The 26,819-nt window shown below is 44.0% G+C and overlaps 2 protein-coding genes across 12 annotated transcripts in view; one reads left to right on the top strand and one right to left on the bottom strand.

Annotated features, from left to right (window-relative positions):
• The window catches only part of GIGYF2 (GRB10 interacting GYF protein 2), a 70,831-nt gene that overhangs the window by 24,343 nt on the left and 19,669 nt on the right, over positions 1-26,819 (bottom strand). For 7 of the 11 annotated variants that reach the window (XM_027878336.1, XM_027878338.1, XM_027878341.1 and 4 more), the window contains 4 exons: positions 25,804-25,948; positions 19,230-19,341; positions 18,620-18,660; positions 1,348-1,527 (listed from right to left, as the gene is read on the bottom strand). In XM_027878336.1, coding sequence (XP_027734137.1) covers positions 1,348-1,527; positions 18,620-18,660; positions 19,230-19,341; positions 25,804-25,948 — 478 coding nt within the window. The remainder of the gene's footprint in view (positions 1-1,347; positions 1,528-18,619; positions 18,661-19,229; positions 19,342-25,803; positions 25,949-26,819) is intronic. The other 4 variants (XM_027878340.1, XM_027878344.1, XM_027878347.1 and 1 more) reach the window with 2 other exon arrangements.
• Positions 5,546-14,295, top strand: KCNJ13 (potassium voltage-gated channel subfamily J member 13). The gene is made up of 3 exons (XM_027878348.1): positions 5,546-6,107; positions 12,025-12,505; positions 13,366-14,295. Exons 2-3 carry the CDS (start codon positions 12,028-12,030, stop codon positions 13,986-13,988), a joined length of 1,101 nt encoding a protein of 366 aa, XP_027734149.1. The 5' UTR covers positions 5,546-6,107; positions 12,025-12,027; the 3' UTR covers positions 13,989-14,295.

Below are 26,819 nucleotides of genomic sequence, written 5' to 3'. Positions count from 1 at the left end.
ATTACATTATTCAAAATTTGCCCTCTAGTCTTGCTCTAAATAGAAAACATCTGATGATAAATCTAGCCTTGTGTTCCTCGCTAAATTTTAGTACAGCTGTTTGAGGGCAAAGCAACACAGCTGTGGAGAGGGCTTGGAACAGAGGTGATGGGCACTCACAGCAATTACAGTACTGCAAGTCCTCTGGGGTGTTAAAAAAGGGCAACAGACTCATTTTAAGAGCAACTGGGACTCCTTTTTATTGAAGAACTTGTCCACCTCAGCCCCAAAAGTGTCCCATGCTTCTTTTGCTTTCCTATCAAGTGCAGCCTGCAGAAAAGCAGGCTCAGGTGGTACCTTATCACCCTCTACAACTACCTGAGAGGAGGTTTGGGGTGGATATTAGGAACAATCTCCACTGGAAGGGCTGTCTAGCACTGGCACAGGCTGCCCAGGGAAGTAGTGGAGCCCCCATCCCTGGAGGGAATCTAAAAGACATGGAGATGTGGCATTTGGGGACACGGGTTAGTGGTGGCCTGGGCAGTGCTGGGGAACAGCTGAACTCAGCGACCTTGAAGGTTTTTTCCAGACTAAACAGTTCTATGATTCTATGAAGATGAAACAGCAGAAGAGCCAGATCCTCCCTTGGTAGCCCAGAAGTCTTCTGCAGCCAAGAGATATCCAAACCCAGGATCCCACGACAGGTATGACTGAATCTTTTCCAGACAGAAGGGAAAATATATATATATTTATATATAAATATATGAATTTAATGCTTGAAACAAGTGAATAGACCCATCTTGTCAGGCCAGAGAAGGGGAGAGTGACACTAAACTGGTGCCTGACATTTATCCGGAAAAGACATCCTGTAACTATCTACAAAAGGCATAGAGCAATATATTTTGAGATTTTCCAAGGATGCCTCTTGGCACTGCAAACACAGCTGGAAAACCAGAAAAAGAGGTCACTGACCAAGATGGTTTAGTGTGAGCATCCCAGCCTCAGAAATGCTGCCTAATGTGGGTCCTTTATCTCCCCTCATCGTCACAGCCACAAAGAAACAGTATTACTAAAAAAATCCTGCTTCTACCAGGTACATACACACCTGGAACACAGCACAGACAAGGGCGCACCTGCAAAATACATAGGTAAGGGTGTGGAAGATGTTCAGAAGAAAACCGAAGCACACGATTTTATGCTGATCGTTTTGCAGAGTGCCCTGCAGGCCAGAGCAGCATTTCACGGCCCAAACCACACGAACCTCACCGAGTTTTGTCTCGAACTTGGGACCTCCCTTTCCCTCAAGCCCTGATTCCCCCTGCCCCTTCCCTGTAAGCAGGGCTACCTTTCTGGCAGCTGCCCTCTCACCTGGGCTGTGGGGCCGCCACCTCTCGCCGTCCCTGCGGGACCCAGCCAGTCTCCAGCCTCCATCCTCATCCTCCCCGTTCTGCTCCTCCCGGAAGATGCGCCAGTTCTCGCTCTCAGAGCGGATAAACTCGTGTTTCCTCCCCGCTGTCGCTGTCCCACCTTCCTCGAAGTTTGGTCTCACTGCAAAGCAAACACAGGCCACTGAACATGTGTTCTGTCTCTAGGAATACAGAAGCAAAAGGGTTGAAAATCCTGCTCCCTTGGAGGCAAAACCACACCAGAACTGGTTGTAGGAACCTAGGAGAGGAATGGAAGTTTCAGGAAGGAAACATGACGGATTTAGGAAATCCAGGTCCCTATGTACCTTGGGATGGAAAGACTGAGGAAATAAAAAGCACACTAGAAGTAAGCAAAGCATACAAGAAATTAGAACATGAATAGGAAAGACAGAGGAGAAAAAGGCAGTTTAGGAGATGTAAGGAAGTTAACAGAAAGAGAAGAATAAACTGCTCTACCATGAAAAGTCTCATGCTAAAGGAAAGTGGGAGAGCAGCAAACTGTAAACAATATATAAACCAAACATTTGCTACTGCTGCAACAAAAAGAATGTGAGATCTCCACATTTAATCCAACACGACGTACAGCACTCTTGCCATGTTTTAGGAAACACTGGAAGTTTAAAGCAGGATTAAGGAACAAGAAAAAAACTTAACACTTAACATTATGCTGTGAATCCATCCCTTGGGTCAGTGTGGGGGGAGGTAGAAGCAATTATGCTCAAGGCTCAAGGATAAGTTAAGAAAAAGTTCAGGACAGTCTTTTAGTTCCCAATTTACTTCATGCTGTGTTTAAAACAAAACGTAAAATCCTCAAGTACTAAATGAGGAACAAGACTGTCAGAAGAGATGATATAAATATTTTTATAAAAAGGCTCTCCATTATACACCACTACATCCACCACATCACACACCAGTATGCCCAGGCTAAACACAGATGCTGCTTTCACTGCTGATTCACCCTGACAAGATCCAGCACCACTGAAACAACTGACAGCACCAGCCTGAGGACTTCTGGATTTTGTATTTCTTTCACCATGTTCAATTGTTTAGCACCAAACTCTCACAGGAACCATGGTGATGCCACTTTGTAACTGATAAGGTTAACACCCTAAAATTGTCTTGTTATCTATTAATATTCAATAGTATTCAAGTACTAGAGAAAAGTATACTGAATTTTCCTTCTTAAGAGTCTGAAAATGAAAAAATGTAAGATGGTATTTGGTGCCTGCTTTCTTAGAATAAACAAAATAAAGCATGATTATGCTCTAAGACTCCTGGGGTGGAAAGGGACATTTTAAAGAATTTAGTTAAGATAGGATAGCAGAATGCATTTCCCTTTCTGCCCATCAGGCAGCTTTTTCAGTGACAAAAAATTAAGAAACAGAGTATCTGAAATTCTATGGCATATCAGAACTTGAGAACTCTTCCTACCTAGAGACATTGCCCTCTGGAGACAGGAAACACACACTGGCTTTGGACTTGGCACAGATCTTGGAGACAAAAACAACATTCCCCCTCTCCACCAGCTCAAAACAGTGGAGGGAAAAAACACCCTTTTTTCTTTCTCCAGCTCAATATTTTCTGGAATCCCTTCAATTTTTTTTATTCTGCAGCACAAGACACTACTAAAAGTTACTAAAAGGTAAGTTATTCAAATCACCATTTTGAGACAAGAAAGACAAATATTCAGATTTATCTGCTATTTTTGTAAAAACTCACAGCTATTACTTGACACTTATTCAGTAACATTATTTGAGACATTTTAGAGTCTACTAACTAAGAAAAAGAAGGATGTTATTCCTTTCCATTGTTATCAAGCTCATTTGATTCTGGAGACTGGTCTCTGCCAACCCATCAGCTCACAGGCTCTGTTCTGCTCCTCCAAAAACACTGGAGGGGGGAAAAGTCACTTCAAGAACATTGTGGAGTCTACTTTGCCACTGTGTATCTATGTGCTTTTGCCCCTCTGCACACGTATTCGTGCTGTGGGCACCACCAAGGCAGCTCAGGTTCTGTTAGTCCTTAAGGTAGCTGGTTCTGCTCCCCAGAACTGAACCATCCAGGTCAGGTTTGTTTTCTGAACTTGCAGAAAACGGCGTTTCAAACACATCTCTGCAGAGGGGACAAAACATCAAATGCTGTTTGCCAAGATCAGACATGAGTGGAAACCTGCACCTCCTCTGATTCTAGAGTTAGACATGTAGAAATGGAAAAAAATCAGTTATAAGGAGTCAGTTTTATATTCATCTGAGGATGGGATCACCTGTGATTCCAAAACCTTGGCAAACACAGCACCATTCCAGTGTGTCACCTCCGAGACTGCTCTGACTGTTCCACTCCAGAGGAATAAAGAGAAAAAATGCAGTGTATCACAACATCCTCGGGTTTCTGGTGCTAGGACACCACAGCAAGCAACAGTCAAGGACAGCAAGGCATGTGTCAAAACAGGTCTGGCACGAGACGATCCTGAAGATCAAGATAGATCAGCCAAGAAACTGGTTCTTTACAAACACAAACCGGTCACAGGACCAGATCAGAAAAATGAAGTGACCCAAGTGACAGAAAGACCATGACAAACTGAGTACAGGGGTACTCCTACAGCTGAACTACAGCTAAATCCATACCTTCCAAAGGCCCGGCACAGTCTCTGCAAACTGTTCCTAGACTTGAGAACAATCATTCAGCTGAAATGACTTAGGTCAAAGAATCAGTACTTGGCAGCGTTTTAAGGATGAAAGAAACCAAAATGCAATCTCTGGTTTTGCCTTGGACTAATTGCCTGGACTTCCTGAAGAGAAGGAGCAGTAAAAGGGCACCTCTGTTCAAGTCTGTCACAAAGCCAGCAGTGGTGTTTACACCAAACTTCAGACAGAGCCTGGTGGTAGCCAGCCAAAAAAGCCACAGCTGTGCAACACTGAGGGAAGGGACACTACTGGACTAGGGACACTACGGGAATACAAACATCAGGAAGTGACTATCAGTGACAGGGATCAGAAGTTCTGAATCCCGTTTCTGGCTTCACATTCTCTCCATAAAATCTCAACCTCACCAGTAGGTCTCAAAAACATACAACTCAAGCCTCACTCCGTATTTTTCCCATTAAATTGACCCTTATCCACTGTCATGGGTATGGGTGAACAAGTAGATTCAAAGGAATTAACAAGAGCTTAATTCTCAAACACACCTGGAAATCATGTACCATACGTATTTAATCTGCTGCACAACTTTGTGTCAGATTTCCAATTCATTCAATTGAGTCAGAGTGGAAAACCTGTGACCAGACACCAGTGCTTTCTACAGGACAAAACATGGTTTGTATGAAAATACTATTTGCAAAAAGGATCCCTCTTTAAATAAGAGAGGCAGGCTGCAGTGGAAGGCCAGTTTTGCTGGGGTATACAGGAAGGGTGAAGGACAAGTGACACTGTCCTCCTGGGCTGCCACAGTGGTGGGAGCCCCCTTGCACCACATTATTCTGGTTCTGAAGGTCACACTATGGCTATTGGTGCTGTGCCTGAACATGTATTAAAATATTCCATACTAATGAAGCAAAGAACTTAATATTTTGCAATTTAGGGCTGGGGGAAGGTTAAAGTGAAAAAAAAAAAAAATAGGGAGGATTTTGTTTCCTAAGCAGGAAAGTCTACATTAATAATTTTCCCAGCAGGCCTTCAGTAGTTTTACTGCAAACAACCACAGCCTTTGTTTCTCAGATCCTCTTACATGTGACGTTCGATCAAAGCCCTCACATCAGCAGCTCACCATGGGGAAAAAAAAAAAAGAAGTGTGAACTACTCTTGGGTTCCAGAGCTGTCCTCAGAGCTGGTTTAGCAGTGCAGCTCTGCAGCCACTCAGCTAAAGCACAAAACTCTTCTCGTCTGAGAAGCGAGAGCTTCAGTGAAAGTGGCTTGGTTTGCCACAGCCACCAGCAAGCCCCCTCATCTGCAGCGTTCACTGTAGGTTGGACAGAGCACCGGGACTAATTCCGCATTCCCCCAAAGGAGCAGTGTGGCTGTGGCCAGCTCTGTGTTTCTGAGCAGCAGGAGGGGTTCAGAACCCGCTCCTGGTAATGCCAACGCTCCAGACCAACCCCAGAGGAACCAGTGGCACTGCAGAGCAGCAGGGACACACCAGAGTTTCTCTCCTCACCTAAACAAACAGCAGTTGACATCGGTTAGAGAGAAAGTATCAGAGAACAGCGTGGGGGTTTTCAGCAGCAATACAAGAACTTCTCCATTCGACTTTTCCCAGAGAATTTTGGCCTTTTCAACTTTCATGTAAAGCTTCAGGATTATACAAACCTAAAAAATGATCTTGATGAAGGAGCTGAGGGGGAAGGCAGCCCTTCTCCAAGTAAGTGTTAGAGGATTTCTCCTTGGCCGCTAAGGGTTTGTGTTGGGTAAAGAAAGGCTCCTAACAAACCAGCATTCTTTTCCACATGATCAGAGCTAACCGGCCCCCCTGCAGGCAAAATGACCAATCAAATCAGCTTCAGAGGAAAACCAGCCCCCCAGCACTATAAACACAGGAATGAGACACACAAACCCATTTTTAAAGGGTTTTGGTGGTTTTTTTTAAATCTCTACCAGCCACTTGTGGGAAGTTTCTTGCCAGCGGTGGGACCAATACACCAGAGCAGCCCAGTCCTTCTCCTGGAGCCCAGGTTACCCCATCCTCCTGCACACAACCCTTCAAAGACTGGTAAGTAAACAAAACCGTATTTTCCCATTTTTTCTTATTGTACAATTTGAAATTGTTCTGTCATTCTTTAATCAAAGAAATCCAAGTAGTTATCAGGGGAGAGAGTTTTATTTCTAAAGCATGCTAAATTAATTATGACCCTAAAGAAAATGATTTGATTTCCCCACCTCTAAAAGAAGAAAATGCTTTCTCAGGTGACCACAGTCCTAAGAGTACACAAAGCAAAATCAAAGGCATTACACAGTATTTTTGCAGAACATTTTTGAGAGAAGTAATGCTGGAAAGACTCTGCAATGCTCTGCAGACAGGGAGCATTTGCAAGTCTCCAGCTCAGGTAGCTGGGTGTTATGAGACTGGACAAGAGTCAGGATAACATCCTGCCCACCTTGCTGCACTCATCATCACAGCATTTCACTTCACCTGCTCAAGCCTGATTTATTGAGCATTGACACATTGAGCCAACACAGGAAACCACACCCGGGCATCGAGGGAACTCCACCAGCCTGGAAAACCAGTCCCTCCAGGCAAGCCCTGGGGAACTGAACTCTGCACCACACAGGGCAGGACTGCTCCTCCAGCACAGCTCACTCCACAGTATGGGTGCAGCAGATCTGTACTGCTACAGCTTCACATCGAATACAATCCTCCCTCCTGACTGTCAGACTATTCCTCCACTGGCAATATTTCATTTTGCATTTTTGTTTCTTTATGAGGAATTAATACATGCTAGCATATGTGGAAGCCTTTCCCGAGATTTTGCTTAAATGTTAAGTTTTTCTGTTTCTCTAAGGGTGGCCAGACTAGTTGGTCCTCTCAGATGCTACTTCATAATCAAGAATTAAGTGTTCATATGGGTCCTCAGAGTACTACTGTGAAAATACATTATACACAAAATGGAGCACAATTTGGATTCCTAAAAGTCAAGTCTATAGGCAGCCTTGTTTTCTGTACTATGAAAGGAGACATGGTCTCCCACTATTCTTTAAAGTGCATTCTGCAGTAAGCTGTCACAGAAAGTCAAAAGTACGAGCTCTCACACCCCGGACTTTGCGGCACTTGCTTTGAAAAATGTGACTGGGGCTCAACAAATTCAAGCTCCCATTTTTACAAGACCTACTTATAAATGTAACAAGTCCTGAAAAGTGTTACCTTAATTCTGCAAATTGGTCAGAAATAACAGTTCTATCACAAACTATTCCCATTCATCTCAATGACGCACCAGCTACAAAATCTAAAGGACAGACATTTGAAACCTAAACTGTCCTGCTCGCAACAGCAGCAAAAGCTTTCAACCAGTTACTGAAACTGATCTGCTTCCTACATTTCTAAAACTGTCCCTTACTGTAAGTTATATGATTCAATCATGTCATCCATACTGAAAAAAACTTCACTTCCTAATATTAATGTCAGAGCATCTCAAAGGTTGCCATTCACTCCACAGACAACAGTACACAATAATCTAAAAAATACCACTACACAAATAACCATTTTAACAGCATGGAAGTGCCTTCAAAAAAATTCTAGTCTCAGTTTGTTCTTGTTGCAAAGCACAGAGGCAGCAACACATCTGAGAGAGCACAGCTCAGAGCAATGCTTGAATCTCTGACTTGTCTGTGATTACGCAGACCCAGGTCAAGTAGAGAGGGAATGTACACATTCCCAGAGGCCAATGCTGCCACCACTACCTGCTTCTAGCAAATCTTCCCATTATGCTGCTGTTGGAAGCAGCTCTGGCAGTCACTCCCAGCAAACAGCAGGTCCTCTTGACTGCTCTGCTGTCAGGAGGAAGCAGCGCAGCACAAGCTGTCTGCGATCCCTCCAAGGTCAGGTAGAGCACAGTTTAAAGGCAGGAGCTGGGCAGGCAGGGCAGCAACTCAGAAGTATCCCCCAAACACAGCTCCTCCTACAGGCACCCAGGCTCCTGAAAGGGCTGCAGGTGCATCACGGTACTGAGCTGAAAATAGGCTGGAAGTGGCACTTCAAATGCCTTCACCTGAGAAGGTAAATGAAAAGGAAATGAAGACAGTGCTCCAAATTAATTCCCCCACAACCCTGAGCTAAAATAGCTGAGTCTGTGCTGCCAAGAGAAAGGCCAAGCAAGAAGAGAGGAAAGCAACGTGGTGGCATGGAACTGGAATGTAATAAAAACTGTTACACCACCAGGAAGAAGATCTCAATCAAAATGGCAAAGCGTGGGAGACCAGTGTGCTGGATCATGCATTTCAGAAATTCATAACTACAGCCTAAAGCTGTTTTATTACACATAAATCATTAGCTAGCCAGGTCAGTTTAGAACCAGTCCCACTGCTAGGAGCAGGAACCTCTGACTTCTGATTTTAAAAGTCCATGTGTACCCTACACCTTGACCAGTTTTAGAAAAATGCATAGAAGAAAAGAGCCAAGATGAGGAATAAGGTGGTAAAAAGATGGAAAACCAGAAAAAGCTAAGAACTGACATACACACTGGCCTTGGTGATAATTTAGTCCTCACCAGACTGGCAACAGGAAGGATTAGACAGAATGAATGCTTGGTAAAAGACTGGCCAACATGTCAAAAGAGGTTTAGAAAAGTAATTTGTGACAGTTCCTGTCTTTCCAGTCAGGGGCTTCAGCTGGGAGATGGAAAGAAAAGGGACACCCCAAAGCTTCCCAAGTCAGGAACCAGGAAAGGCAGAACCAAATGAACAGCATAACAGAGGTGGTTAAGACATAAGAGGGGACCAGTCTGGAGGAGAAACAGTATGCCTGTACCAGTGGAGACAAGCATTCTCCAACAAGCAATGCAGAACTGTTCTTTCCAAGTCAAAGTTGTGTCTTTCCTAAAACCCACACTGTTTGAGATTGGGATTTACCTGGGGACATCAGGGAGCATGCCAGGCAGGGGATCAGATCAGGTGTTGGTTTGTTTTACTAACAGCAGGCAGAGAAGGGAGCAGACAGAAGACAGTAATTCTTTTGAAATTCAAAGTCACATCTGCTCTTAAGTGGTCTCTGCTTTTGAGAAACAGAGGACTGGTCCTCCAGCCTGGGTAAATGATTTCTCACAGGGCAGTTGTTCTTTCACCTCTCTCACTCAACTGCATTGCTCTCAGAGCCTATTCACAGTTTCCTACCCATTTTCTCACCCCAGCAAGTTGAGACTCGTGGCTCTTAATGCCATCAGTAGTGTTCGCAAAAAAAAAAAAAAAATCTGGAACTCAAGCTTACACATTTCCATTGCTATCACTGCCACTGAATTAGACACACAATATTTTAAACAGTCTTAGACAATAAAAATCAGGTCTGTATCAAATGAACCAGGGCATAACCTGGTTAAGCTCTGCAGGCACATTCCCCAGCCAGGAGACTCAAGGACAGAGCCACAGCCCTGTTCTGAGATGTGCTGCTGGGGGGGAGAGAGGGGCTGTCTCTCACACTACCTCAGCACTGTGACATCTGCAGCACAGCCAGGGAAAAGGCATCATATTAAGCATGAAGTGTGGCCCAGTGCAGGGTCAGGCCCCAAAGCACAGATGTGTGGATGGAGCACTGCAGGATCAGGCCCCAAAGCATGGATGTGTGGATGGAACACTGCAGGATCAGGCCCCAAAGCATGGATGTGTGGATGGAACACTGCAGGATCAGGCCCCAAAGCATGGATTTGTGGATGGAGCACTGCAGGATCAGGCCCCAGTCAGTCAGTATCAGATTCATTCTCACAACAAGTGTTTGTTTTGCAAACCTAAATTGCCTGGAGGCTACAAAGCAGGTGCTGTCCTCCAAGTACCATGAGAATTTACAGGAACACACAAGTATTGGGGGGGTTGGGTTTTTTTCCCCAAAAATGCATGGTGTTTACACGCAGAGGCATTTTGTTCTCTAAGGGTTCTCCTCTGTTCACACAAGTGTTTCTTGTCAGTACTGCTTATTCTAAGCTATTAAAACCAAGGCACTGCTCGCAGCTCGCTGTAAGCCAGGTTCCCACCATCATTCCCATTCAGAGATGCCTGTTTTCCAGCTCCTTCAAGGCATCCAGAAGGGCTCCCCTAGACCTTAGCACAAGGACTCTGCTCTGCAGACCAGTCACTAATCATCTGATTACTGGAGCACTTCTAATTGCATTCAGGTCACTGTAAACTCTGTGAAAGTGCAGCAGTAGTGAGAACTGTCATTTAGGGAGCTGTGCAGCAGATTAAAGACCAAACTCAGCGCAGGGGGGCTGAATGAGCTCTGATCAGAATGGACTATGACCAGAAAGCCCAAGAAAAGTGGCCTGGTACCAGAGATCACTGTATTTGGCACAGGGAGCAGTTTTCAAATATTCCTCCTAGGAGATGTGAACTGGAAAATAAAAATGATGGGAAACCCACCAAATTCCACCCAGGCCATCAGCTACTCTACCTCCTTTGACTAAAGCATGGATAGAAGTAATAGCAGGACAGTTTTGAGAACCTACAGAAGGGAAGGAAAGCAAAATGAAAATTTAGCTAAATATTCACTCTAATTCACTCTAAATACTGACATATTTAGCTAAGTAAGTCAATCCTCCTACCTCAGTAGGAATTAAGCATCAGAAAGCAAAAGAGAATGTTCTGTAATTACTAAAATTTGGTATGAAGATTAAATAAAGTCATGGAAACAGCTGGCTTATGGGACCAAAGATCACAAGACAGATTTTTACCTTCCATAAACTTCTGAAGTTCAGTGTCCTTCCATATAATGTGCTTCAAGACAAAACTAAGATGGCACTCTTGGAGGGAAAAAGATCCACTTCCTCAGATGTTTGGAAATGTACATTACATACTGAAATAGTCTAATTCAGAGAAAGGTCAAAAGTGATAGGAAACCAAAATTGACTAAATACCCCCTGTATAACCATGATTTGCAGAATTAAGATGTATTTTTAAATCCTTTGTTGTTTTAAATACAACCTTATTTAAGCAGGTAGTACGAATTATTAACTCTATTTTACATAAATCCCAGGTGAACTATAAACATCCAGTATTTCTAAAATTTATGGATTTGAGTGACCAGTGCCTCTTCAAAAGACATTCAGCACCTCTGGCAAATACAGCAAGCTCTGAGGTTTAAAAGGAATCAAAGGAGCCCAACACGTCAACTACCTAGAGGAAGCCAATCTGCTTCCCACACTTGCAATTCCACCTTAAATCCCATATGCCTGCTGTCCTATTTTCTTATTTGGTTAATAATAAAAATGGCACTGCTCCGACAGACCAGACTGCAAATTATGTCACAGTGTATTTCCTGTACTGGTCTCCTGCACTCCTTTTACCTGATCTTTACATAAACAGCCCCAGCCTCCCCGAAGCAGCTCTGCCCTGAATACTGTAGTTCTGTTTAACTGGACGTGGTGGGTGCAGACATTTCCAGAGCCAGGGAAGTCTGACAGAGCTGCTAGCTTAACTACAGCATTCCTCTAAAATGCATAAATGTGTCAGAGAAATAACAGAATAAATATTATTCCCATAGTACTACTGTTACTAGTATTCACAATAGTATTGGTAAATTATACTCTGCTGAACAGTTACAAACCCTGATATAATCAGACAAAACAGAGTTTCTTTTCAGACACAGTATGCTAAGCCCATCCCACTCACTCCCAAAGAATTAAACCATGTGACTCCAATGTACATTTAGGAAGGTAAAGTATGAAAGTTATATTTAAACAACTAAGCAGGGAAAATTTGAGAAGTAGTCAGATTTTTAAACTTAATCTTTTTTAACAAAGTATTACCACAAACAGTGGTAAATTCCTCTCCAGGCTCCTGACTTAATCTTCTCTGGATTGCAATGTATAAGCCCTCCTTTGTTGGCTGCAGTATTTCAACCCCTGCTGATGTGTCAAAACCTGTGAGCGTTAGGCAAAATACAAATATGCTGCACTGTCTCCCTCCTGTTCCCTTTCTCTCCTTCCCAGCCCATGACAACGGATATGATGGAGAGCAACAACACCAAAGCCAGCGCTCCCCTGCTGGCCCAGCGGCACCAGCGCATGGTGACCAAGGACGGGCACAGCACCCTGCAGATGGACGGGGCGCGGGGCAAAGGCCTGGCCTATCTGCGCGACGCCTGGGGAATCCTCATGGACATGCGCTGGAGGTGGATGATGCTCGTCTTCTCCGCTTCCTTTGTCCTCCACTGGCTGGTCTTTGCAGTGCTCTGGTACCTGCTGGCTGAGATGAACGGGGACCTGGAGCTGGACCACGACGCTCCCCCTGACAACCACACTATCTGTGTCAAGTACATCACCAGTTTTACAGCCGCTTTCTCCTTCTCCCTGGAGACACAGCTCACCATCGGCTACGGCACCATGTTCCCCAGCGGGGACTGTCCCAGCGCCATCGCACTGCTGGCAATCCAGATGGTCCTGGGGCTCATGCTGGAAGCCTTCATCACAGGTAAGCCTTCCCAGTCCAGCCTTAAACAAAACAGGTGGAACAACCGGGTTTGAGGATGGAGCTAGAAATACTGATCAGTTGGATTTATGGGAGAACAACTAAGGCAGTCACTGCAAGGATGGTGAGATTCCAGCTATGTAGTACTAAAACACCTTTCATTAACAAAAGACATAAATTAGCTGCTATCAAGATCTGAACTTCAGAGTTCTGCTATTCACTGGACAATACTTGTGGCAGATCCCTGCTTATCACTCTCAATCACTTATTTCTTATACCATTACCTCTCCAAGTTTTTTCCACATAATTACAATATTTAAAGTCTATTTGTTTTGATTTTTAAGGTATAGTTCTGTTTAGCTGAACTATTCTTGTTGATCTTTAACTCAGCGTTTAAGTATTCCTCAGTACCCAATGTTATGAAGATTTTACAATGTCACAGCCACTTCGAGGTATTTTCAGTTATTTTAAATAATTTTCAGGTTTAAAGTCATTCAAAATACTTTAAAAATACACAAGTTAGTTTACTGTGTATTAAAAAGAGCTTTTATGGTGTAACACACCAAGATCAGGTACTATTACCAAGTAGAGTAACTCGGGGCAACCTGACAGCTCTTCTTGTAGCTCCAGTTCACTCCCAAATATAACACAGCTTTGGAAACGCAGCATTTTGGGCAACTCCACTTTTTTTAACCCAAACGGGTTAGTGCAGTGCCAGCCCAGCAGTTCTCAAACACAGTCCTTCCAGCCTGCCTGTCCCCCCAGGCCTGCTCCTGCTCCCTTGGCTGTCTGGAGGAGCTGGGAGCTGCAGGAAGCCCCCAGGCCCTGTGCTGGCGCTGAGCTTGTTCTCTCCCGCGATCCAGGTGCATTCGTGGCCAAGATCGCCCGCCCGAAGAACCGGGCGTTCTCCATCCGCTTCACACGCTCTGCCGTGGTGACACACCCCGAGGGAAAGCCACACCTCATGTTCCAGGTGGCCAACACTCGCTCCAGCCCCCTGACCAGCGTCCAGATCTCTGCTATCCTGTACCAAGAGCAGGAGAACGGGCAGCTGCACCAAACGAGCATCGACTTCCACCTCGACAGCGTTAGCGCGGCCGAGTGTCCTTTCTTCATCTTCCCGCTGACCTACTACCATTCCATCTCTCCATCCAGCCCGCTGGCTGCTCTCCTCCAGAGAGAAGCTCCTCACCACTTTGAGCTGGTCGTCTTCCTGTCAGCTGTGCAGGAGGGCACGGGAGAAACATGCCAAAGGAGAACGTCCTACCTGCCCTCGGAGATCCTGCTGTCCCACCGCTTCGCCCCCGTGCTGGCCCGCAGTGCCCAAGGCGAGTACCACATCCAGATGGAGAACTTTGACAAGACTATTCCTGAGCTCCCGGCTGCAGCCGACTCCAAGAGCCCCAGGAGGACTGACAAGGAGATCCGCATCAACGGGCAGCACGCTGACAGCTTCCAGCTCTCCGAGACTGGCCTCACAGAATAGAGAGAACAGACTGTGGACTCGGGGCTTTTTTAATTATTATTACATTAAACTGTCAGGTTCCACTTACAACCTTCCCTCCTTGCCTGCCCTGCCATCTTCTAGTGATCCTTTTCTTGTACTTCCATTCCTTTGATTACAATGTGACACAGAGTGAAGAGAACAGAGTGAAGAGAATATCCTGCCCCGAGGGGCTGGATGATCACCCAGCATGGAGTCAGGTACAAGAACCACAGTACAAACATCAGAAGAGCTACCTGCTGAATTCTCCAGACTGTGATTAAAGCCACACTGAGCCCAGAAGGAGAGATCTTCATAGTTAACCAGCTTGTGACAAGACAGATAACAATACAAAAGCAGAAAACAATATGAGGTCTCTCAGTAAATGCATTAGTTCTGGTTTAAGTAACTCTGTTCATCCAAGATACCAGTTCTGTTCTCTTAACTCCTTGGGAATACAGTTACATCACTTTTCAGAGGGCTGAATTCACTCTTAGGAAGTCCTGCCAATCTCTCATGGCAGTGAAAAGCACTCCTGCTGTGCTTATTAAGCAAAATTGTAAATACTAAGTGTAGTTCTTTATTCTGCCAAGTAAAAGAACATCTCATTTCCAGACAGATCTATGAAGACACTATCAAAAAATCTTGATGTATATGACAAATGCCGCAGTGGAAATTTTTTCATATTTGGAAACACTGAATAAATTATTTAGCAGTGGCAAACAGACTATTTTTAATGAATGGGTTTACTTTTTTTTTTTAATAGGTTCATACATTGCCCATATTGTCACTGCTTGTCTGCAGTACATCTGACCCAGAGGGATGCACTATATCTAGGAGAAGTAGAACCACATCCACTTATATTTTATGCTTTTTAACATCAATATTTGCCTGCACACACAGCACAGAAATATTTAGAGACACTTGGATCAATTTTGAAATAAAAAATTAAAACAAACTGTACATGAGACTTCTGTATTTAAGTGCCTCATAAACCTGCTGCAATTAAAGACACTGTTTTGAAGCTCCTAAATAATTGAAGATGCTACAGGAAAAACAGAACGATGGATAATTATTTCCAGGCTCTCCACAAAAGCAGTGCCTGCTGGGTGTCCATACCTAGTCAGTCAAGTATTAAAATAAAGCTACCTCTCAAAGCTAGAAGACTTTTCCCAGAAACCCAGATGGCATAAATAGCATCTGTGATTGACAAGAGCATAACACACTACCAAAGATGCCTCCTTTTAACTTCCCCAAGTGGTCAACAGCAGGAAAAATGGGCACAAGCTGCCTGAGAAGGTTCTGTTTAACTGAATCTTCTTAAGTCCCCAAACCGCTCACTGGGATGTGCTCCCAACCAAAAGGGGCGAGCAGGAACTCCTGGTGTGGGGATGGGGAGCAGCCCTCTAGCACAGGCAGGGCAATGAGGCAGCAGGGCTGTGCTTCTGCTGCAACTGAGCTCATCCCAACACTGCTAAAAGCAGTGCCTCCCCCCATTCCAGACCTCAGACACAACTGGTTTATCACACACTCTCAAAATCCTTTTCCACCCTCATTTTCTGGACAGGCATTCATGCAGACTGTGGAGCTCAGAGCGCAGCACACCACCACGTTACCCTGCCTGCCTCCATGCCTGCTCCGCTGAGCTGTTGACCCACATACAATTTAAAGGTCCCTTTTCCAGCCGCGTGTCAGCACCAATAACTTTGAAGTATTTCTTGCAAGTGTTTTTTCCACATTCACGACCAACGTAAGACATTGATAAGAGTCCTACAAATTAACAACCTGTGCAAGAACAGATCCCTGTGTGAAGTCTGAACTAATCACTTAGGAAAGAAGAGCAGCATTCTGGGTGAGGTATTGAGAGTATTCTGTTTGGTAGCATTCTGGGTGAAGTACTGTTTTTCCCATATATCACATCCTCTGCTCTCAGACAAACCAGTTGTTCTCAAATTCACATGTATAATCCCGACAGGACAGGATTGTACTCTCATGATTTAGTGCCAGAGCTATAAAAAGCTATTTCTAACTTCAATTAACATCTAATCAAAGTGTGGGCTGCTTCATTTCATTTTTAAGTTATGTGATACTTGAAAGTTGTCCTGTCTTTAAAATAATTTTCTATTTATAGACTTGGTTTAAAAGGGGGTACAACAGCAAGTATAAGGAAAAAATATGTTTAGTACACACTAACTGCAGTCTTCAAATATTTCACTTGGGAATGTAAAGCTGAATAATATTAAGAAGCAAATCAGACAAAGAACTTTGTAGTTACTTCAGAACAGCTGCAGAACAAGGGGTAGAAAAAACACTGATATTGCTTTTACAGTTCCAGAGAACTGGTGAACCACAGATGTCTGAAAGCACTGGCAACAAGCCATGGCCCAAACTTGAAGAGGAGCCCAGGACAACTGCTGATGGGCTCTGGTGCCACAGCACAGCGCCCTGTGCTTCAGCACTGCAAGAGCACACTGGGGCCCAGCCTTCGTGGATGCACCTCCTGGTGCAGGAAAACAAGCCAGGCAGAGCAAGGGCAAGTGCAATTCACAGAAATCCAGCACCGCTTTTTTACGGCCACTTCAACACACATTTTATGTTCGAGTCTTCTTAACCTAACCAAACCCCACATCTTAAACAGAACTCAATCAGGCTCCACAGCTAGAAGTTGCTAGAAGTTCTGTTTAATCTACATAACAATTATTTACTACCAGTGTGTAACTGCTGGTAACTAATCAAATCCCCTCAGCTGCTAAGCTGGTATTAGTCGAGAGGCTGCACGGAAAATTAAGCAGCTTTTGTGCAGAGACAGACGTGCTCAAGAAAACAACTTGCTCATTTTCTTTGCTAATGGCCTCAGCCTTCCAGAAACCATTTGGGTTCTCAGTGAAGTCTGTCAGAACTGTGACAATCTGCAACAGGAACTCCCAAATACTTTGTGCATCCCCAATTTGCATACTGAAACCAGGGACAGATACTGTTTATGCTGAGAGTCAGTCAGACGTGATCTTGCAAACTGTTGTGAGCACTGAAAAAGCAGTCATTAATTTTTAAGAACAGCATCTTGATAACTTTTGAGAAGTAACCCTTTGTTGAAGGTCTACCACTTTTTTAATCTCATGATTTTTAATTGGGGAGTTCTTGCAATGGCATCCATTATGAATGCCCGGAAGACTTTAATATTTGATCTCTTATTCTGTAGTGTGATCATCCACCAAAAAGAACACGAAACAGTTGGCAACTCAGTAAATTATGTAATCTGAGGCCCTGTGAAGGAACAATGAAAGACTGAAGCACAGTAAAATTAGATAAAATCCTAAACCAAGGAGTTTGACATCAGGGTACCAGAATCCAAAGCATCTGCTAAAGCACATCAGTCTGAATTCCAGGCTGCCTGTCAGTGCCCTCCCTGAGCGTGGATACCAGTGCCTGTATTAACTGGGACTTCTGGTGGCACACCTGTGAAAGCACACATGATAATTTAAGAATCCTATGGTACATGCCACCACGAGCATCTAGAAAATTAGTCATATGGCCATTGATGCTACTCTTGCTAAAAACACTGACAGCTAAGCAAGGATTAACATCCAGTTCTGTCACCTTTTCATTGTCCATCCTTACATTCAACCTGCAATCGTCTGTCCCGACCTGTGCTTTATCAGTATGTTCACCACACAGGGACTCACTCAGCCTTCAGCCACGACCAAGAGATTCTCTGGGTCCCAGACAGACAAGCTGTTACTGCACAAAACCTGTCACCAGGCACAGCTGAGCTCCACGCTCATGGAAACATCCATGGAGAAAGAGCAGAGTCCCCCCAGAGAGCACTCAGTGCCTGAGCCCACAAAGCAAAAGTCACTGCCATGACCAGAGAGCCGCAGCTTCCTTCAGTGTCCTCCCCTCTCTCCAAGCACAGGTTTTACCCAAATGCCTGTTCCATCCCCAGGATGACAGACCCACTCCAACTCAAGCTGAACATTCAAACAGAAGTGCAGGGCCACAGTTAAGGATCCAGCACTCTGCCTGAACATGGCCAGTGTGAAGCACCTCAGAAACAGGAGAGGAGAGGAACAGCAGACAGGGGACCAGCTGATAACCTGGATGAAAGGGAGGTTCATGTGATGACTTACACTTACTTGATACACAGTAAATCCATCAGCACGGGAGCCTGGGGACACTGCTGCTGGGCTCTACCTCACACTGGCAGGCATTCAAAACCATTAACGGTTCAGGAGGTCAAGAAGTCCTGGGTGCCAAAACAGCCCACACCAGGCACGTTTGAAAGCTGCCTTGAAAAGGGCTGTTGTCACAGCACACCTGTTCACCAGCACAGCCCCTTTCCCGGGGGTACAGGAGCTTAGTTCCAGCTGTAGACTTCATCTTCATTGAATAAACAGAACCTACTCACTGCAGATTTTTCTTATCTACAACATTCAAATGTCCAATAGTGAAAACAACGCAAAATAGGAGAACCAGCACTTTGAGAACACATTTAGGTAACCTGACACAGTATCATGAATCTTGCATCAACAATATACTTGGAGCAATAAGAAAGGTTTATGTATGAACAGGTCCCTTCCCCAAACACACCCTGCTCCTCCCTCCCACTTTCTGCCCACACAGTAACAAAACCATACCTGGATCTTTTCGCCCTGGTTTTTCAAAGCGTCTGTCTCCCCTAGAAAGGCAGAATAGAAGTTTCAAATAAGGTTTTGGAACTACTCCACTCATTTTAGGTATGGGTCTTGTTTGGGTTTGTTTGTGTTTTTTGGTTTTTTTTGGAGGGGACTTTTTTAAAAATCAGAGCTTGATGGACAGCATCTTTAGAGGTCCAAGTGACAAGTGAAATTTTCAGGAACACTGATACACACACAGCCTTTGGCAGCTGGGTATGTTTTGAAATGTGCCCCTAAGCACTGTCAGCAACATCAAGACTAAAACTGAAGCGAATCCTTCAGCAATCCACAGTGTCACCCATCATTTCCACTGCAACTGTCATAATTTATGTTCTCTTAAAGTAGTTCCTTCTTCCCAGGAACTCAGCAGAAAAAGTCTTTGCAAAAATGCTCTTTTACTTGCTCCTGAGCTCTAGAAACATTACTGTGCTGACCCCATCTCAGAAATTCAGACACTCCACTCACAGATACAACTAATCACCTTCCCTACAGTGTTTTTATGAAGTCAAAAGGCACAAATGGAAGCTGAACAGATGTGTGTAAAAAACTTTAAGGGCTAGAGTTCTGTTACCTTTCCTCCCAACTCTGTGATCTGTGCATTTCCCTGCCCCCTCCTCGCCCAAATCCACCCTCCACTTCATCAAAACTTCTTTGGTAGAAACCGCTTTCTCCTCGGCCTCTGCCTGAAAAGACAAAAAACACAAGTGTTTGTATAAATAATAATAGAACTTCAAAGAATCAGGTAGGTTTCCTTTTTCTGGTGTTCCCGCGAACTACTCTTGCAGTCTTAAGCCCAAGTGCAATTATCTGGGGCAAAGGGAAAAAAAGGAACAAAGACTGAAGAAAGAGTCTTGAGTAAAAATTTTTATCGAGAAGTGTAAGACAAGACAGAACAGGCAAACAACTCTAAAATAAATACTGTGCAGAACAACACAGAAAACAGATACTTACCCAAGAGAAATCACCAAATAAGGATGCATTATTCACACAATATCCACACCGCACATGTGTACTTCACACTCAAAAACCAGACTCCTTTTCCCAGCAAACCCCAGAGCACTGCAGAGACACTCCTGTTTCTGATGTCAGGGGTCATAAGGAGAAGGAAGCCTCACACCAGTGAGTTCTAGTGCTTGCCAGCAGAAATCTCCCACAGGAGCAGTGGGGAGAAAAGAAGGATCCCAGGATGGGATCCTTCTTTAAGCCACAGCTTAAAAAAAATATCCTACTCACTTTTTCAATAAATGATTCTCCATAGACAGTTACCATGTACCAAACCTTCTCAAGCAAAGCATCTCAAAGCACATCTTCAGTGTTTGAGTAAAATAAACCCCACACAACAGAAAAACAACACCCACACATATCCCTAGACCTTCAAGGCAGCTCCCAGCACTGTCAGATTAATGGTTGGGGGCAAGGCTCCAGATCTACAAAAGATAAACACTGCTTCACACAGTGCTGCAGCACAAGAACCAGCTGATTTACTATGTCAAGGATCTCATGGAAGACAAACAAGTGAAACCTCAATCAGCTGTTTGTCAGGACAATGCCTTTCCCTACACATACATATGCAGTCTCTGTAGTCAAGTTTGAGAACTTAAAAAGCACCTGATAACAGGAATTCTTCACCATGAAAGTATCTCAAACTTCAATCCTTTCATATTTCTCTTTTCCTGGCTTCAAGGATAAAAACCACCTTGAAGCATGAGGTGCAAACTCGCCCAAGGGTCCAGAGGAACAAGAGAGAATGACCAAACTGTGGTCCTGGGAGTCTTCTGAAGAAAGTAATAATGAAAAGCCTCTGCATGCAAAACGTGGAGACAAATGGATGCATCAAGGCATTGTATCATATTTCAGTGTCCTATGAAATGACGCTCTAAAAAGTGGAAATTATCAAGGCAGGTGCAACAGTTTCTCTACTGCTCTGTACCAAATCTCGTGGGGGAAAATAAAAGTTGCTTTCCCAGCAGAGAAAAAGAAAAGTGATCCACAGATGATCCAGTTGGGCTCTTCAAATACACAGCTGACTTTGTATCAGGCAGAACAGGTTGCAGGGTGCACAAGAAAAATTCAAACAGCTTCTTTGGACAAGATTATCCTGTTCTAGCCCCAAAGCTGCCGAGTGGCAGATCCCATCACAGAAAGGGCCTTCCCCTCCCAGAGAGATCTGGTCGTGCTTCAGCTCACACAGAGACTGGGCAAACTGGGAAGAGAGAAACACAGACCACATCTGGAAATACACTGGGGTGCGAACATCTGGAAGCTGAGCCTCTTCATCTCTGTATTTTCACTCAGCCCTCATTCTCTGGCCAAGGTGCCTTCTTTCAGCTGTTTCCAGACTAAGGGGACCACAGAGCTAAGCGAGCCCCTGTCAGAGTCAGTGTGGCTGTTCTTACACACACTCAGGGGGAAGCACAGGAGCTGACTGAGCACCCAAGGCAAAAGAGGAGAGATTAGATTAGGATTAGAGTTACAACTGTATTAGAAACACAAATATCTTCACTGTGCAAGTCTGATACCACAAGGTTGACCACAGTCATGTGCGCAAAACAAGCTGCAAATGCAACCAAGAGAAAGATGTGAAACAACATCAAAAAGCACAAAGTTTATCCAGTGAAGGTATCATGGATCCCCTAAAATCCTGGAAGAGGACTCCAAGATGTTATACTTCACAAATAAAGCCCAGGAAAGTTTCAGCATCTCATGCAATAGCAATCTTTGCCTAGTTTCTTCACTACGGGAAAGCTCCCTTCCTTCCTCTCACAAGAGATAATAAAGCAAAAACAATTCACAGAGTCAACACAGAACAAAGGCACTGACTCATCTCCTGCCTCTGAGGCAGCAGAGGTGGAAAGCTGCATACACTTTTCCAACAGAAACAAAACAGGTTGTCCTTTTCTGGTTTTCAAAGTGAGTGGTAGCAACATTTGCAGCATGAGCAGGCAGGAGTGCACACTGACTGCTGACACCACACCCCAGCAGGGCCAGACCTGGTGATATGGGAGTTTCCAGCAGCAAATAAAGCAAGAGTCCTGTATAAGAGCAAGAACAGAATCAGCTTCTTCAGAGCAGCACAGATGGCTGCTTTAAAAATCCACGAAACAACGGCCTGAGAAACCTCTCCCCGCTAACCACCCCCTTATCACAGTTCATCGGTATTTCAGTTGTGCTCAGCCACCAAAATGGCCTCAATTAAACGATAACCTTGCAAAATGCCCAACAACTGATCTCAGCCAGAGTTTACGCTGCCCATGGGGCCACAGGACTCTGCTCCCAGCTGCAGCGATACCCACAGCACTGGACAGGCTCTACTGGGGCCACCCGTGGCCTGGCTCTGCCACCACCCTCCTCCACTGCCCCAGGGCCCCTCTGCAGCGCCCACAGAAACCCAGCACACCCTGCGTGGGGAGCACCAAACACCCCACCAGGTACAGAGGAGCAGCAGCCAGTCAAGGAAAACCTGGGCAAAGGCAGCTGCTCAGCAAGTGTCATCCAGATGGGGCTGAGCTGGAAGTGCCCCCTAGGCCACAGCTAACAGTGCTAACAGAAGGATCAGAAAATGCTTGCAGGGGGGATAAACATGCACAGAGAAGCACTGACATTCTAGTCCTGCACTTCTTGGCTTACTTTAAACTGAATGGCACTTCTGAAAAAAAAAAAAAAAAGCCTGGCACGTGAGCAGCAGATTTTCCAAGTGTAAATGTTGCACTAAGTACTGAATGCACAGTCAAGAGATGCCAATAAACCCTTCCAACTGTGGAAGTAACTGTGTCATTTGTATTTCAATAATTCTTAAAAACCTCAGAATGAGCCCATCTTTCCATTGGATACTGTAGTAACAGTCAAAAGTCTCTAACCTGAAAAATAGACAAGTTCGAATGTAAATAAAAATATAAGACACAAGCAAGAGGGCAGGATGCAGCCCAAGCTGTCACTCTGTCATTACAAAATAAAAACACCTCCCTACGAATACAACAAGCAAACTGTTCAAATTACAGCATAACTGGAGTTTGAGGTCTGCAATCACAGCCACAATACAGTGTGGGAAAGGCTGAATAACTGCAGTTCAACTACTGCTGTTTAGATATGATAACATTCCACTTTCACACCTTCCAACAGCAGTAAAGGCAGATTACAAAGAGCAAAGAGGGTGGGAGGGGAAAGAGTTCGAATGGGAAGCAAAAGACCCTTCATAAGAGTATTAACCAAAAAGGAGAACAGCTACAAAACAAGGTGTCTGTGAGCTTACAGCCCGTTCCAGGGACTATTTAAATCTCTCCTCATCGGAGGCTCTGATTCATGAATGTTGACATTCCAGTCCCGGCAGCACAAAGCACAGGGCTTAACTGCACACCACAGGGAGCTCCCAGGAAAACAAGTCAATTAGGAAGAAGTCACGTGCAAGTACTTGGTTTCTTTAGAGACTACAACTTTTTTTTTTTTTTTTTTTAAACAAAAATTTAAGTAGTTTTCACATAGTGATCATTTTCACATCATCTAAACGCAACGGTTGTCAGTAAGAGCTGGAGAGAATACCCAGAAAATATTTGCTATTCTGCTGTAGTTTCCAATCCCGGTAAGCGAATCCCATTTAGAATTCTAACAATAACCCTCCTTTAGCAACAGTTCTTCCCTTTGCCAATCCCTCACAGATTGCCTCTCCCAACACAATTCTGTGATTTGTGTCTCAGCAAGGGAACTTAATTAACAAACCTAATCCTACATGCAAATTCTGCTCCCCAGTTGCTGTGAAGTCCCTCGCAGACAGCAATCCCGTTTTGGGGAGGCTGAAGCCCACACTGATCGGCAGCAGCAGTTTTGTTGCACCCAACGATGAAAACACCAGATAACCTTTTAAACCCAGGCAATTCTGCAGTGCAATAAAAGCGTTTGCCAACTGGTAAGTGAAGCAGTTCATTTAGTGAACAAACTCCAGAGAAATTCCAAGTTCTTTTCACTGCAACTTGAAAAGACAGAACTGCGTTTAAAGCCTGCTCCTTGCAAGCAACGTGTTCTTCTCATAAGGCAGATGTCAACAATCCTAGACCAAACTTTTCACAAATAACTACAAAAACAAAGTCCTTAATTACAAGAACACGACGTGTATAATTATGAAAACTGTCTAGTTTTGTCCTGGCAGAAATCTTGATTTCTCTGCTGAGATATAGAGACCTTTTGGGAAGATTCCTTATGCCTAGAGCCCAAGACTAACTGCTCATGGGAAGAACAGGGGAAGAGAGGAAGAAACAAGCAGCACCCAGGATCAAGGAAAGGAAGAAAATTTACCGGGGGAATTATCTTCTACAGCTTAGCAGAAGAATGTCAGAGCAGCACAAGAAGCATAGCAAATACAACAATTCAAACAAATTAGAAGATCAAATGAGGATGAAACTAAAAAAAAAAAAGTCAAAAAGACTGAACTTTGCCAAGTTCTTGCTAGTATTTCTTAACATATCTTACAAATGAACTATGAAAAACCAGGAATACGTGCAGCAACTTTTAAACAGCTTAATACTGCACAGAGTTTAGGTTCTGTCCACCAAGATGTGCCAAACAAAATCGTCACGCATACAGATAGGTTCACTAACAGAATTACTGGATTAGAAGCCATATTCTGCCACATTTAACCCCATGACCTCACTGAAACTAGTGGGGGCAATTAAAAAGCAACCCACTGCTCACTGCAGAAGGAGGACATTCACTGTTAATGGTGCAGCCAGAAAACAAAGGGAAATTGGGCAAAAGAAAGTGAAATAAAGGGTTTGCAGAGTTAGAAATAGTCAAGGGATCTCGCTGTTGAAACTCGAGAGCACACCAGCAGTCACAGGACCCCAGATCACCACATTTTAAGCATCATTCATTTAATTTGCACAATTAAGCCCTGATGCATTTAAGAAATAGCTAATACATGTATTCTTAGCAAATGAAACAGATGGTAGCAATACACACATTAAAACACACAGCAAAAAAGCAACAACTTCCAAATGAGGAACGGAAATATAGCGAGGTACGTTTAAGTAAGAATGTCACCCCACATTTATGTAAATGCACACACTTTTTTTTTTTTAAATTAAACCTTGAGCACTTGTGCAAATACAATTACAAATAAAAAAGGGGAAGCAACAGGAAAAATCCAGTCTAATAGAAGTTTTAATTCATATGTCTTTGCTGGGAAGCAACCACAAGAGGACAGACGACAGTCTACAAGTATCTGAAAGATGTAAGCTAAAAAAGAAAGTAGGATTAAGGAAGGAGAACAGAAATGAGAGAACACATTAAGTCAGAGCAAAATTCTGGTCAGGCATTTAATTATGTATGGAAGTTGTTATTGAAAATATCACCAGTTAAGGACATTCAGAATTAAATTAGAAAGGGCTCTAAGAGAAACCTCACCTAAGCACCTGCAAAGACAGAGGTTACAAGATTAATTACTCCTCATGATATTTCCAAGTTATTAGCTCCTTTCTATTATAAATGCAACCCGTCATACTTATATATAAAACCCAAAAAACAGTGTTCACAGAAGTATGCACATTGAAAGAGAACTGCTAAGATAAACTCTGGATTTAACAGTTCGGTTTGAACTAGGGATAAGGTTTGAGGACATTTTCTCAATTCATTAGCAAATGTTGGAAGTGCTCCTGGATGAGACATCAACTACAGCAAGGCACTAAAATTGGTGAGACTTAAATTTCTCCCAAATTCAATTATGTCTTCCTATTAACCTTCTCCTGTTTATGCTCAGGATGTTAACAAATGGAGAGGATTTTTCAGAACACCGAACACCATCTACTACAACCTTGGTGTTGTAAATACATTTGTGCCTTTTTCTCCCCTTTCCCTATGAACTGGTTTTATAACTTCAATAAAGTTATTTCCAACAATTCTGAACCAAACTGTTTCATATTCCACCCCAAAACCACCCCTCCCTTTTGCTGTCCCCTAACCCACCACTCTGACCAAGGCATATAACAGGGTACCAGACGCGCACTGAGGTGTGCAGAACCACCCCTCAACGCGTGAGGTCTCTGGCACCGCCTCATTGGGAAGGTTTCAGAGCTTTAAGGGAAAAGAAACTGGGCATGAGAAAAGCTGGCTCTAGCCAAGCTCCACGAACACCTGTCAGCAGCTTTAGCCTGGATCACCTGTGCACATCGCAGCACATCCCACTGGCAGCTCACCTCGACCTCGAGAGGAACTTCGACCTCGAGGAGCCCCCACCACCGTTCCTCCTCCGCGTCCCGTCAGCCGCAGGACGGCAGCACTGTTTACAGACATGGAGAAATTCCTCTGCGGAGAGATGGGAGGGCACAGTCAGTCACAACCAGAGCCACAGACACTTATGGTTACCCTAAACTCGGCCCAACACCAGCCTTGCTCTCCCTGGGCTCAGCACAAGGCCAGAGGACTGACACCAGTAAGGCAAAGGATTCCACGGCCACAGGAGCAGCTGGAGAAGTCTCTGAAAGGATCTGGTCGACATTAGTGCTCCCAAGTTACTCGCCTGACATTTCTGTGCTCTAAAGGCAGCGATGGAGCACCTACTCCTTTGGCAGAAGGGACTGGAACACCAGCAGTTTGAAACACAGACATTCTGCACCAAAAAGAGACTGGTACTTGCCTACCCCTGACACCATGAATTCATGGCAATTCTAAACTTCATTCTTTAGCAAAGCAGATACATGTAAAGAGTAACAGAACTTGGATAAAGTTATATTTACCAATATCCTCTAAAAATAAGCCTTTCTTTCCCCCCCCCCCCCCAATATATCCTAGGAGTAACATGCTTTGGGGAAAACTAAGTGTACTTAAGACTTCTGAAATCTAAGTGAAATCCTTTTAAAAAGGTGATAAACATCGTAAAATTCAACTTTATTTTCATATTAATTGCTAGAGAAAAAGCTATTTCAATAAAGAATGGATAATTATAACCAACTCTGGCCCCATTCTCTGAACACAGATAGTTGGAAAACTGGGCCAAAGGATTCAGGAGCAAGTTCAGAAACATTAGCAAGCAAACCTGGATTCACACACTCTTTCTGACTGCCAGCTTTAAATAATTAGAATGCAAAGGACTCCAAACAGTTGTTACACTTAAAGCAGGCAAGTGCTTACATCAACTCATCTGAATTACTATGACTTTGAAGGTCTTCAGAGAACA

This window comes from Empidonax traillii, unplaced genomic scaffold (assembly GCF_003031625.1).
Source record: "Empidonax traillii isolate 1590-97213 ecotype Southwest subspecies unplaced genomic scaffold, ASM303162v1 scaffold40:size2234952, whole genome shotgun sequence".
NCBI classification, from domain to species: domain Eukaryota; kingdom Metazoa; phylum Chordata; class Aves; order Passeriformes; family Tyrannidae; genus Empidonax; species Empidonax traillii.
The sequence above is the reverse complement of the archived record's forward strand: the minus strand, read 5'-3'. Positions and strand labels throughout refer to the sequence as shown.

What these genes read in the sequence shown, in the direction of transcription:
- KCNJ13 (XM_027878348.1), top strand. Translation starts at nt 12,028, where the DNA reads ATGACAACGGATATGATGGAGAGCAACAACACCAAAGCCAGCGCTCCC. An exon ending in GCTGGAAGCCTTCATCACAG is followed by an intron (nt 12,506 to 13,365) that starts GTAAGCCTTCCC and finishes CCCGCGATCCAG; the next exon opens with GTGCATTCGTGGCCAAGATC.